This window comes from Lygodium microphyllum, chromosome 26 (assembly GCF_053477565.2).
Source record: "Lygodium microphyllum isolate KBCC chromosome 26, Lygodium_microphyllum_v1.1.10, whole genome shotgun sequence".
In the NCBI taxonomy this organism is placed as follows: domain Eukaryota; kingdom Viridiplantae; phylum Streptophyta; class Polypodiopsida; order Schizaeales; family Lygodiaceae; genus Lygodium; species Lygodium microphyllum.
The window spans coordinates 23,491,195-23,505,425 of NC_141160.1; the positions used below are offsets into that span (position 1 = coordinate 23,491,195).

Here is a 14,231-nt window from a genome sequence, read left to right on the forward strand (position 1 = left end):
CTTGAAAATGAATTAAATTCAACAAGAGAGGAATATAGATCCATTTTTAAACAAAAACTTTTCTTTATTAATTATTGCTTTACATTTTGTGCTCTAGTTTCTCTTTTAATGATATATTGTATTGGCTCTAAGTTTCTCTTGAATGACACGTAGGATTAAAGCACATTTTCAAGGTACGGTATCAAGTTGCCACATGGCTTAGATATCCTTCCATACAGTGTAAACAAGACTTTTGTGTGGGACACTTGAGCAAGGGATGATGATGAACGATTACCCATGCAAGGCAGTGGGGCACGTGGTGCATGTAAACTTTGTATTTTTGGGGCTAAGTAAGTGACCAACAAAAGCACAAGCTTGGTGTTGCAATGGTCCATCTTTAGGTTTGTGATGTAGTTCTTGGTGGGGGAGGGGTGGAATATGAGAGTGTTATGAGGAGGGAGAGGAAGGTGGAGATGGCCACTTGGTTTGTGTGATGGGTAGTAGCACCCTTCACTTGTAGCTTGTCTTCTTGAAGGTCTTGCCTCCTACTTCTTGCCTGCATTTGTTCATACCTCTGGCTATGAAATGAAGGTCCCTATCATTGAAGCTAGTGTTATTGAGTAGTCTTGTTCTCTACCACTAATTATGTTAGCATTTGTAGGGAGATTGTTTTTAGGATGAGCTCATCCACTCAATCTCACTATAGAAACTACCCATATATATGCCATGGCCTAAACCACGTGATCTCCATCAGTTATTACCAACCCTATTGATCAATGAGTTATAAATGAGAAGAAGATGATGACTTTAATGTGAGAGAGAGAGAGAGAGAGAGAGAGAGAGAGAGAGAGAGAGAGAGAGTCTAGGTTAATGTGACATGTGAAATTGCACCAATATATACAAAGAGTATATCTCTCATCTAAAAAGATAAAAGACATGCCAATGAGACTAAATGTTATATGATATTCTATGTGAAAATATGTCTATGGGACAGATGTAAGTGATATTGCTAAAGAGAGAAGAATGAAAAAGATAGAAATACTATTTTTCTCAACAATGAAGTATCTCCCTTAGATGGAAATGCAACTTTGTGTGGCTAAGGTGTCTCAACACCTATCTCATGCGGTGATAAATGATAGCTCTAATCAACATATGATAAGGGTTTGTGGGTCTCCTCTCGGGTGGATGTGAAAGTCTCCCTTGATTGAGTGCTAATGTTCCATCCAAGGAGATACCCCAGAGAGAGAGAGAGAGAGAGAGAGAGAGAGAGAGAGAGAATAGCATAACTTAAGATCTCGAACCCCAATAGGTGGGAATGAAAAATCAAGAGAAACTAAATTGTTGTGTGATAACATACGACCTCGCTTCTCTTGTGTTGTTGCATTGCGAAGCGACCTAATGGCCTTGTTGGGTCACTTGATAGCAACTTCGCGACCTAGTAGCCTTGCTAGGCCACTTAATAGCAACTTGATGCGAATCCATGCGATACTACACTGGGAAAAGCGCTAGTATCGATTACATACCTGAAACGGATTCATGCATCGGTACAGTCGTCGCTTAAAATGAAATACGCAAAACGTTTATCGAATAAGCCTCGCTAAAACCCTTAGCCAAATATTATTAACGCTGCGCCATCATCGTCATGCAGGCCCTGTGCTTGCGGTCCATGGTTGGCCACACCTGCCTTCAACAACGGCATGACAATACAGGCTTCTCTTCTCGATCGCCACATTCTCATTCGCAGGTACAGCTTCTTTTTCTTGGAGCTCCGCGCAACAGCAGACGTGATGCTACAGACAGAAGCTTCCCGTCCTTTCACGAAGCTTTCAGCGGCTCAAAGCCTCAGCTCCCAGAAGCAGGGGGATGGAGAAAGACAGAGAATATCGCATTAGCTCGTGAATGGACGGGGATTTTAGATACATCTGATAGCACGGAAAACAATTCCACCATAGGCGAAACTGTACCGTTAGGGAAGCTTTCAGAAGCACGAGGGAGAGAGAGAGTCGCATTGGTTTGTGAAAACAAAGGTACATTGGGAGGAGATGGCAGAAGCACGAAGAACAGTTCTCGTATCGGTTTAACGGAAGCCAAAACTTTGCTATTCCTCCTCAGTTTTTTCGGAAGAGCTTTGCTGTTTGTAGGATTCGGAATAGGCTTCAGCACCTCTGCCATGGCGAAGCCAGCTGCAACGCATGTCACCACAGGGAGCACACAAATGTCGAAGAAAGAAGACAGTACCATGAAGCACAAAGAAGCAGATAAAAGTGAGGTTGTTAGTCCCAATGAGGTAAAATATCAGCAAGTTGTGAGTAGCCAGCCTCAGAAGTATGCTGATTTAGATAATGATCGCCTCAGTGATGCTTTCTGGAAAGGCATCCCCACTCCTGTTGATTCTATCATGCATAGTTTGAAGATACAGCTTGACAGCAACCCCCGTGATGAGATAGCTCTGGGAGTTCTCCTGCGTGCAGTTCTTGAAAAACGCGACATGCTGCGTGCATTGACAGTCCTTGAGAAGTTGCTTGAATTGCAGCCTAAATCATTGAAGTGGAAGTTTCTAAAGGCTCAGACACATGAGTTCCTGGGGGACTATTCAGTGGCAAGACAGGAGTATGAAGAACTTTTGAAGTTGAAGCCATTTTCTGCCCGATTTCTCCAGGTGATACAAAGCTATCTAAAGTAAGGAGTTCTTACAAGCTGGAAAGTGATGGCTGCTATATTTGATAATTTACAACTACAAATTGTGAAGGGCAAGATCCCTTTGGTCAGGCTTTTGACTAGAAGGCGCTTGAGTCAATACAAATGTACTAGATCTTAGATGATCCACTGCATTATGACACAGCCTACATAACCATAGATGGATGTGTATGTGGTGTGGGGGGGGGGGGGGCGGCGGGGGGCACACGTGTTGCTAATTTTTAAGCATGCTGTTGGACTTGTCACTTTATAAATCCATGCTTGTATTTAGGGATATTCAGAGACTATATTGACATGAACCTGCATAGAAACATAATAAGTAGGGTTTGCATAATAGATTTACATGTAATGCACTTACCTTCACTTGTAATGCATTTGGGTGCCTAGGACCAAGGACCCATTGGTTACTTGGTGGGCTTATGATATGCCATAATCTCTAGAGTAGTGCACACCCTTGTAGTTGATTACCATTTGGCAATCGACTTTTTCAAAGGGACTAGTTGGATAGGCGATGAAATTAGTTGGGTTGTTCCAAGAGCTTATAGGCAAACTCTTTTCATATTAGGGATCATTAATTCTCATTGACTTTCGAGGATGCAACATTGGTAGGCCGAGATTGGCAATCTGTTTTGGGTGGACAACAAAGATTGGTGATTTGCAGGATAAGAGTCATAGAATTTAAAATTTTTTGTTCCTTCTTCAAACAATAGGATAGATGTTTCTTCTTCACTATGGCAACTTCTTGTTGCAAGTGGAGGTGACATGTATGGAGGTGGTGTCCTATAAATCCAAACGACTGCATCACTTGACAATCTCTCCACTTCGGGACCAAATTTTGGGAGGTTGTCTCCCCAGTGTGCATGGAAGATTGCTCCTTGGCAAATGGGAGACTTGTCTACTCTACATCTTTTGCCTCTGTCCTCTTGACTCTCTTTCTTAGCTAGTGGGGTGGTAATGGAGTATCCATACATGTTCGATGGGCCTCCACATCACCATTCATGTGAAGGAGTAAGGGGTGAAGGCAAATAAACTTACCATCTCAAAATTCGATGGCAAGTGGAAAAGGAAGCTTGTCTATAATGAAGGAAGGAGTTGGATAAAGTCCTTGCTTCAATGTGGCAAACAAAGGGATTGAAGATTCTTTATATTTAAAAGAGTCTTATAGATGGAGTGGCTCTTTGTTTGGAGTTGTACTTGAAGACATATGCTATGAATACTTGGTGGGAGATGCATGCAACCATTTGCTAACACTTCACTCAATAGATGACAAGTTGCAACAAAGGAAAGGGTACAAAACCTTTTGGTAGACATAGAGGAGGGCTTGGAGAGGTTCTTCACTCCTTTCCCAAATTTCAACTATCTCTCAAGTGACAATAACTTTCCAAGTTTATGGGCAGCTTGCACATTCAATTTTTGTAAATGTGGAGTTGGCCACAACCCAACACATATTTGGAGTAAGACGTGTGCAAGAAGGTTGGTTAGCGTATCTAGTCTATAGCTGCAAAAGCCAAGGATAGAGAAGCAAGTCAACAAGGAGTGGGGGAGACTCTTCCAGGTTGCATGTGAGCAAACAAGTGTTTTAAGAGGCATAGTGTGGAGATATGCTAGGGTTTTCAAAAGAAAGCATAGAGTGTATGACCATGATTGATACATAGGCAACTCAAACACAAATGCAAGAATGCAAAAACACAAATAGAGAAGAAAGAGAACTCTAAAGTGAATGAATGAATGCTGTAAATGATGGAAGATGCTCAAAGGTAGAGCTGTCCAACAGCCGAAGACTATTGTGGTTCGGTTGAGGGAGAAGTCGAAGAGTGATGTCCATTGGAGATGGATCCCGAGCATCGTAATCACGACTCAGAGTAGAGATGCTGAAAATGGAAGGGTAGCAAGTTGGAAACCAAAATGCAGCAGTCTTTGGGGATAGAATTGGTAAATGTAGCAATGTAACTCCAGAAGAAGATGGCAGTTGATCACTTGTGGCATGGGCAATAGTTGGAAGAGGAGGATTTGATACGGGCCAGCCTGAAGAAGCACAAAATGTAGGGCTGAACTGATTACCTGTTTGCTGAGTTGGAGTAGTTGCTAGGTGATTAAGGTGGGCTGAATGCAATTGTTGGGCAGCAAATCAGCAAACGTTGTGAGAGTGTGCAATGGAAGAGGAACACAAACGTTGAGAGAAAAGGAGAAGAGAAAAGATAGTAGGAAGTGAAGAGAAATCTGCACTGAATCTGAAGTGAGTGCTGAATACAATGCGGACGATCAATCCTTGCATGTAGCGCAAAGCATCAATTGGATCAGGCTAGAAAATGATGACAACATTGGAGACAGTGATGGTGACGGAGGTGGAGTATGCAGCCAGCAATCCTCGCAAATGTTGAGGAAGAATGGCCAAGTTAGAGTGTGCACTGCAAGAGGAAGAAGAGAATGTGTTGGGGGTAAAGGCGCCTCCGCCTAGCCGCCCGTGTATTACTACACTGACAGTATCCGTGCTTGCACATTGCAGGTGTGGCGGGCACTCGTTACCGTCACTTTATTCTTTATTCTTTTAGTGACAAATGAATAAAGGGAAGACCGGTCACACATTGTATCTATTGGAGTTTCCACATTGTGAGTCTCTCTCTCTTTCTTGCTCTTACTCTCCCGCCATAGCTCTCTCGTGCAAGCTTCGATCCGATCACTCCGCGGCTTCCTGAGTACCTACCTGGCCCATTTGGGCACCTTCAAGGCATTCCTTCAGAGGTATTGAAGCATTCTTTTGAGTGTTTATTTCAGTTTGTAGGGTACAACAGGAAGGGGCAGCCATAGCTTCAACCATTGGAGCTCCCCCATTTCATATCTTGGCTCTTACTTGATTAGCTTGACAAGGCTTTGTGTAGGCCTTCTTTAGGCCCTACTTGAGCCCTCCTTCCACCCCATTAATGCCACGTGGACCAACAGCATATCCAGAAACATCAGCCTTGTTTGGGCTAGCTTGAAGATCTGCAAAAAATTCGTTTTTTACTTCATCCCTCCCCTGGCACTCCTTGGCAGCTTGAAAACACTTCATTTGGCACTTGGGAACACTCCCTTAATGCTGGGCATTGGTGGTTATCATTGGCATTGATTTGTGAATTGATTTACCTTAGTCCAGGATAGTTTTCCACAATCCATAGGTAGCCACAAAGTGTTACATCAGCCACAAAGTGTTACATCAGCACTTTATGTTTATGCTTAGATAGCATTGGCCATTTGATGCCCAGTTGGTCCCAAATGATCTCCGAATGTTAGAGGAATGTATGTCTATTGATTGGCTATCATTTGGAGTTGATTTAGTAGCCTGAAATACTCAGTTTTGCACAATAAATCATTGTTGTATACTCCAGGACTGAAGCTTATTTAGTCACTTTATACTTTGCCTATTGGTCACACGGGTGCTTCTTGGGTGTTTCATATATATGACTATTGGGATGCAAATGAAGGTTGGTAAATGCTTTGGATGGTTTTGAAGTGTATTTTGAGCCTTGTTTGAGCTCCGTATTGGTTGGCATTTACTTGACATTGGTCTACATTGGTATGCTTTGTGTGACCTTGGATACTTCGTCAATGGTGCTCTTACATGCCTTATTTGAGCTTGGATGCTTGATTGTTACGGCGTTTGTGCTAGTGGGAGAGTTTATGTACATTGTCATTTGATAAATATTGAGCACACGGGTTATGTACTTGAGCTTTTGGATACTTGCGATTGGGATTTCCTCGTGGATGATGTATGGTTGATATGCCTTGGTCCGTGTAGATGTACTTGGGCTGATTCGGCTTTGTATTCATTAAGTAGACACCAATTTGTGTTAGGTCTTGGCAGTGGTATGTACATTTTGCCCTTTTGATTGGGGGGTGTACCAACTTTATTGACGGACTTTGTTTGACATGCTTGGGTGTCGGCTCATGTCAATTTGACTGTTACATGCTTGTTGATGTCTGCTTGATGTTGGTTTTGCATTGACAGTCAGTGATTGACTTTGAATATTGGGTTTTGCCTATTGTCAACTCTCATTGTACACTGCTGTCATAAATTACAGCAAGCATATATCTTTGGATTGTCATGTATTTTTCATGTTGAATCATCTTGATCTGATGTACTTTTGATGGTACTTGGTGGGTAGCATCATTAAATACTTGTTTCTCGCCATTTTGCCTTAGTTTTGTGGTTTTTTGGTCATTTTCTGCAGTTTACAGCAATCTGTTTTGAACTGTTTGCACTGTTTTAGCTTGCAGTATGACATCTTCTTCCACTAACAATGCTATCTTCAACATCACTAAGCTTGATGGTACGAATTATGCCTATTGAAAGAGCCAAGTTTGGCAGGTATTGGTATAGAAATCGCAGATAAAGTCACTAAGGTTGAGTGGAGAGCAGTCTGAAACTATGACTAATGACGAATGGATGGAGCTTGATGAGTTATGCAAGTCCACTCTCATCTTGTCTCTCATTGAACATGTACATTACAATGTGGTTGAGAAAGCACAGAGTGCTTGGCAGCTTTGGGATAAGATCAAGAATCTCTATGACAAACAAAGTCCTGCAAGTCAAATGTATTGGTTAAAACAGCTTATGGATCTCCGTATGAAAGAGAATGTGACCATGCTAGCTCATCTGAGTCAGTTTCATGCTATTCTTAAAAATTTGGTTTTACAGGACATTGATTTGAAAGAGGATGTCATTCCATTGTTCTTGCTTGGAACTCTTAATGAGTATTGGGATGTATTCCGCACTGCCTTATGTGCTTCTACCACTACTCTAAAGCCATTTGATGTTGAGAGCTCTCTTCTACAGGAAGAGATAAACCATAAGAATTTGAATGTCTCTCGTATGTCTCATCCTTTTGACAGTTAGGCTCCGATACAATGGATATGAATTGCGCAATGAAAGGCGCAAAGACAAGGGAAAAGAGAAAGTGTAGGTAAAGTCTTCTGAATAAAGCATAGTACCTGCTAAGTCAAGTGTTAAAATTGAAGAGATCAATGTTATGCAGTGCGAGGATAGTGATGGGGATTATATCCTTGCAGTAGCTTCATGTAGTGCTTCGCAAATGACAAAGATACACTCTATGTATGCATAGTGTTGGCTCTTGGACTCAGGTGCATCCTTTCATGTGACACCTTGCCGAGAGTGGTTTCATTCATACCGTTCTGTTTCGGGTTCTGTGCGCTTGGGTAATAATAGGTCTCTTGAGATTGTGGACATTGGTGATGTTAGGTTGCAGTTTCCTTCTTGTAGTAGTTTTGTTATGTACGATATCTGTCATGCAGTCTTATGTCCGCTGGACAGCTTGATGATGCAGGGTATTAAGTATCTTTTGAAGACTTTGCATGGAAGATTACTTGTGGCAGGCTTGTACTTGCGAGAGGTGCCAAGGTTGACAGTCTCTACCTCTTAGTTGTTTTTGGATCTACAGTTAATCATGCTTTGTCTGTGGGGTCTTTACCTCATGTATCTCTTTGGTATGCCCGTTTGGGGCACATGTTCGTTAAAGGAATGAAAATGCTTTTTGGTTTGCAGTACTTACCGCCCCTTGACTATTCTCATTTTGATTCTTGTGATCATTGTCTTTATGGTAGGTAGACTAGGTCTACACATAAGAAGTCTGGTATGTTACACATGAGTGAGCCGTTGGCTTTGGTTCAATCTGATATCTGTGGGCCCATGCCCTGTCAGTCTATGGGTGGCGTGAAGTATTTTGTTACTTCCATAGATGATTTGTCACATAGAGTATGGGCTTATACCATAAAGCAGAAGTCCTATGTATTGGCAGTTTTTTAGAGATGGCTTGCTTTGGTAGAAAACCAGTCTGGGCATAGGTTGAAATACCGAAGGATAGATAATGGGGGTGAGTACGTCTCACGTGCTTTTGAGCAGTTATGTGATGAGAGGAGTATTAAGTGTCAATTGACCGCTCCCTACACCCCTCTCCAAAATGGTAGGGCTAAGTGGATGAATAGGACCATCCAGGAGAGGGTTCATTGTATGCCTAGCCTTGCAGGCCTATCCTAGCACTTTTAGGCTGAGGCAATTACGACTGCCGTGCATATCATTAATAGATCGCCCTGTAGTGCCATTGATTTCCAGGTTGCAGAGGAGATACGGATAGGAAAGCCTCCCTCTTATATGTATTTACGTGTCTTTGGATGTGAGGCATTTTGCCATGTGTCCAAGGACAACCGTAATAAGCTTGATCCTAAAGAGTGTTAAATGCATATTCCTTGGTTATGGAGATGCAAGAGAGATGGGTTACCGTCTATGGGATTTGCAGACGCGGAAAGTCATTCGTAGCCATGATGTAGATGCATAGGTAGTCTGAGAGAGTCGTGGAGATATGCAGGGTTATATTTTAGGAGGAGCCATGCGCTCCCGTATAGCTAGCTAGACAGCCTGCAGTAGCAACAGATGCTCATGGCCATGATGTTGGACAGAATGTTGGGCATGCAGTAGAGCCTGCAGTGTGGCCTTCTACTAGAGATAGACGTCTACTTCATAGATTTGAGCCCTCCATGCACTATGTCTTGGTTACAGATGCAGGAGAGTCTCTCACCTATGATGAGGCTATGCACAGGGGTGACAGTCACTCATGGGAGAGGGCTATGCAATTTGAGATAGACTCCTTGCATAAGAATATAACTTGGGATTTGATTCTCTTACCTGCTGGTAAGAAGGCTCCATCATGCAAGTGGGTATACAAGCTGAAAAGTATCCCTAGACAACCTAAGCTGGTATGCAAGGCTAGATTGGTAGCAAAGGGTTTTAAGCAGGAGCATGGTGTTGACTTTGATGATATCTTCTCTCCTGTGGTTAAGATGACCACCTTGTGCTTAGTCTTAGCTTTGGTTGCATAGCTTGACTTGGACTTGTATCAGATGGATGTCAAGACGACTTTCTTACATGGGGACTTGCATGATGAGATTTACATGGAGTAGCCTAAGGGCTTTGCAGAGCTTGGAAGGGAGCACCTAGTGTGCAAGTTGAAGAAAAGTCTTTATGGATTGAAGCAGGTACCTAGGGAATGGTATTATAAGTTCGATGCTTTTATGCAGTCACAGGGCTACAGCTGTAGTGCTATGGATCCGTGCTTGTATATGAAGAAAGCCCGTGATGGATCTTTGTTTATTGTAGTACTCTATGTGGATGACATGCTATTAGCAAGGAAAGCTCATGATGAGCTAGATGCTTTGAAGGCTCAGCTCAAGAAGAGCTTTGAGATGAAGGATCCGGGACGAGCCTCTGACATACTTGGTATGTGTATTAGATGCGACAGACATCAAGGACTCCTCTACTTTTCACAGAGGGAGTACATTCATAAAGTCATTGAGTGCTTCTACATGCAGGACCTGTAGCCTATTGGCTGTCCATTGCCTTCTTATGTGAAGGTATCATAGGTTGATTATCCGTAGACAGATAAGCAAAGGGCAGAGATGGCCAAGATTCCCTATGTACTCGTAGTGGACAGTCTTATGTATGCCATGATAGCCACTCGTCCAGATATTGCCTTTGCAGTTGGTGTTGTAGCACGCTATATGGCTACACTTGGCAAGAAGCATTGGGATGCCGTGAAGGATATCATGAGGTATTTGAAGGGCACTGCAAATATGTGCATATGCTATGGCAGCCAGGATACAGGAGTCGTGGGGTACATTGACTCTGATTATGTAGGAGATATAGACAATAAGAAGTCGACTTCTGGCTATGCGTTCACTTATGCGGGAGGTACTGTTTCATGGATGTCCAGGGTGCAGAAATGCATGGCCCTTTATTACAGAGGCGGAGTATGTTGCAGCCATTGAGGCTTGTAAGGAGGCCATTTGGTTCATGACCTTGGTATTGATGCTATTCCTACCTTGCATTCGGATTCTATGAGTGCTATTCAGTTAGCCAAGAATCTGGTCTTTCATGCGAAGACAATGTTGGGTATTTGACTCACGTCTCACTTACTTCTACGCTCATATGGGAGTGTCGGTGATCAGTAGGACACTGGGGCATTTTTTACTCTTGGTAGGAGAGGTTTTTTCCCCCAGACTTATGGTCTTATTGTCGTATGTACTTATGTGCTTATGTTACACACTTATGGGCACTTAGTGTGTGTCGGGTGTGAACACCCCCTACAACCCTAAGGTTTAAGGGTTGTACTTTGTACTTTCTGGTTACACTCTTTCAATCTATTCTCTTGGGTGTCGTGCTTCACTCTTACTCTCACACTGTCTACTGAATCCCAGTTGCACCTCGATCCTTCCATCTCACATTTGGTATCAGAGCTCAGCTCCTGCCTGCAGTGTGCAGTCCTGACCATACCCGAGCCACCTCTGCTCTGCGTCTGCTCCAAGTCGTCAGTCTTCAGCACGCCAGTGCTGTTCGTCAACAGTCGCCAACGTCAGAGAGCCACTCGCTTGTTGAGCGCTGCCCACCCGACTGCCCCGTTAGACAGCGACTCATCGTTTCACCGTCTGCCCAGCCACGTCAGTCGTCAGGCGTCATGTCAGCTGCAGGTGCAAACGTCTGCCAGCGCGCAGGTTCAAACGACACACGTCTGCTCGCTAGTTGTAGCCATCCTGTTCGTCAGCGCCCAAACGGCCGCCCGTCTGCCCAGTCCACGTCAGCACTGTCGCCTGCGGCACGTTAGCTGTAAAAACGTCTGCTCGACTGTTTGCCCGCCCGACCCCGCCTGTTAGTTTGCCGCCAGTTGCAGACGTCACGCCATCACGTCCTGTCCGCCCGCTGCAGTCTACGTCAGGTGTGTTTTAAAAAAAAAACAAAAATATTTAATTTTAGCCTAGAACAAAGTTCTGGAACATGAGGTTCATACGCGGCAGGCACAGCACGAATACATGCGACAAATTTGATGTAAATTTCTGGACTGGATCATCAGAAATTTTGGGGCTTTTGTGTATTTTGAGGACAGTTGCATATGAACTGATGGTATAGTCACAAAAAGATTGTTTTGACAGAAATTTTGGCAAAAATTTTGGGGATTTTGATATAACAGTGTTGCTGAGCACTGTTTGTACCTTGGAAAGCGTGCATTAAAATACAGTTTTTGACAGAGTATGCCCTTGCACATTAATTGCAGAAGCGTGTTTGCTGCAATTTCTGGAAATTTGCAGATTTCCAGTCCACACTGCTTTGACATTGCTCATTTTGTCTTTGGAAATTTGTCATCATGGCAAATCAGGGAGGTGATGTCTTTATGTATGTATCCAAGGAAGACAGATTGGATGGAAATAATTATTCGCTATGGTCATTCATGATGAAGAATGTATTAGTGGCCAATAATTTATGGGATTATGTCAGTGGAGAGGAAACTCGACCGGGAGTTGTAGCTCCCGTTACTCCTCCTCCCCATGGCGCACGTGGACAACGGGGACCTCAGCCCGCTCCACCTCAGCCACTTCCTCCAAGAATTGCAGCTCAAAAAGCTTGGGATACACGTGATGCACAGGCCTTGTTGCTGATTGCTCTGGCAGTTCAGCGGTCCATCATACCTCACATCCGTTCGGCATCTTCTTCACGAGATGCATGGTTGACTTTGGAGCATATGTTTGCAGGAAAGAATGAGACTCGGATCTCTTTCTTGAAGAAAAAGTTGGAAACTTTGAAGATACATGAGGGTGATTCTATGCAGGATCACTTAAATAAGGTTCAAGACTTGAGAGAGCAGCTCATGAATGTAGATGAGTATTTTTCGGATGCACAGTTGATATCCACCACCTTGAATTCCTTACCTCCTTCGTACTTGTCTTTTCATACTGCATTGAACCTCACCATGAGGATTACTGAGCACCCACTCACTTTTATTCAGTTGGTTAGTTTGCTTCTAGAGGAGGAGCAAACATGGAAAAATAGTGGTGTGGATGCTATAGTCTCTGAGCAGGCTTTTGTGGCAAGACAGAAAGGCAAAAACAGCAAGGTGAAAAATGCTCCACAGAGTTCTGGCACTTCGGGCACATCGCAGAATCAGACACAAGGGGGGACGCAAGCTAAAAAAGGCAAATGTTACTATTGTAAGAAGCCCGGCCACTATATCACTGAGTGCAGGAAGCGTATTGCTAAAGAGAAGAAGAAGGAGTCAGGAATGTCTGTTTCTACTACTGCTTCCACTGCTAGTGAGTCCGCGTCCTTTGTTGTGGACAGGGACTATTGTTTTTACACTTACAGTTATGACATCTCTTGGGCCGATAGAGCACTTAGCTCTACAGAGGATGCTGACACTTGGTTCTTTGACAGTGGTGCTTCTAGACATATTACATCTCGCAGAGATTTGTTTGCTTCAGTTAGTGCATCTCCCGTTGGGAAATCGGTACAGTGTGCCAATAATGCATCATACCCTGTTCGTGGTATTGGGGAGATTCAGCTCACAGCCTTTGACGGCTCTATTCTCCGCCTGTAGGATGCTTTGTTTGTGCCTGGAATCAAGAAGAATTTGCTTTCTATTTCTTCTTTGGCACGTTGTGGTTTGCAGGTCACATTTGATGATGACCGTTGCATGGTTAGAGATAAAGAACGCATGACTTTGGTCTTGACAGGATCTTTGTGTCATGGTTTATATGAGTTGGATGCTCTTTCAGTAGATCAGTCGGTATACTTGACATCCACTCTTACTCCTTCTATGATACAGGCGGAGTTATGGCATGCTCGTTTGGGGCATGTAAACTTTGGCAGCTTGATGCTTTTGCAGCGTACTCAGACGCTGGATGGCTTATCTCTCTTGGAGAGACCTCCTGAGCACTTATGCGAGGGATGCATTTTGGGGAAAATACATCGTTTCTCATTTCCTCATGATGTTGCTTTCAGAGCAACAACCAGATTGCAGTTGGTGCATTCAGATGTTTGTGGGCCTATGCAAACCATGTCATTGGGCGGTTGTTATTATTTTGTGACATTCATTGATGACTTTACACGTTTTTGCTGGGTCTACTGTTTGAAAAAGAAGTCAGAAGTGTATGATGCATTTTTGGCTTTCAGTGCACTTGTTGTAAATCAATCTGGATGCAAGATTAAGACTCTCCGTTCAGACTGAGGGGGAGAATACATGTCCTCTATGTTGAATTCCTTTTTGCAGCAGAAGGGCATAGTCCATCAGTATACTACAGCCTATACTCCACAGCAGAATGGGGTAGCAGAGAGGAAGAATCGGTCACTCATGGAGATGGCCAGATGTATATTGAAGGCAAAAAGCTTGCCTCATAGTTCTTGGATGGAAGCAGTCATGTGTGGTTGCCATGTTTTGAACAGATGCCCTACCAAAGCCTTGAAGACCATCACATCTTTTGAGGCTTGGAACAGCCGTAAACCTTCTGTTGGTCACTTTCATACCTTTGGGTGTCTTGCCTATGCCCATATTCCACAGGTACTTAGAAAAAAGTTGGACAACAAGGCTGTTAAGTGCATTTTTATGGGATATAGCAATGAGAGCAAAGGCTACAGACTCTATGATCCCGTTACAAAGAAGGTTTTTGTCAGCAGGGATGTTGTTTTTGATGAAAAATCAGAATTATCCTTGGCTGGTTTGGACACATATCAGGCTGCGCGT

At 43.4% G+C, this 14,231-nt stretch overlaps 1 protein-coding gene across 1 annotated transcript in view; it reads left to right on the forward strand.

Moving 5' to 3' along the window:
* The first annotated feature begins 1,525 nt into the window (after positions 1 to 1,525).
* The window catches only part of LOC148013050 (uncharacterized), a 55,976-nt gene continuing 43,270 nt past the window's right edge, over positions 1,526 to 14,231 (forward strand). The window contains exon 1 of the mRNA XM_087667574.1: positions 1,526 to 2,638. Within this exon, the coding sequence (XP_087523700.1) occupies positions 1,622 to 2,638 (1,017 nt within the window). The 5' untranslated portion in view covers positions 1,526 to 1,621. The remainder of the gene's footprint in view (positions 2,639 to 14,231) is intronic.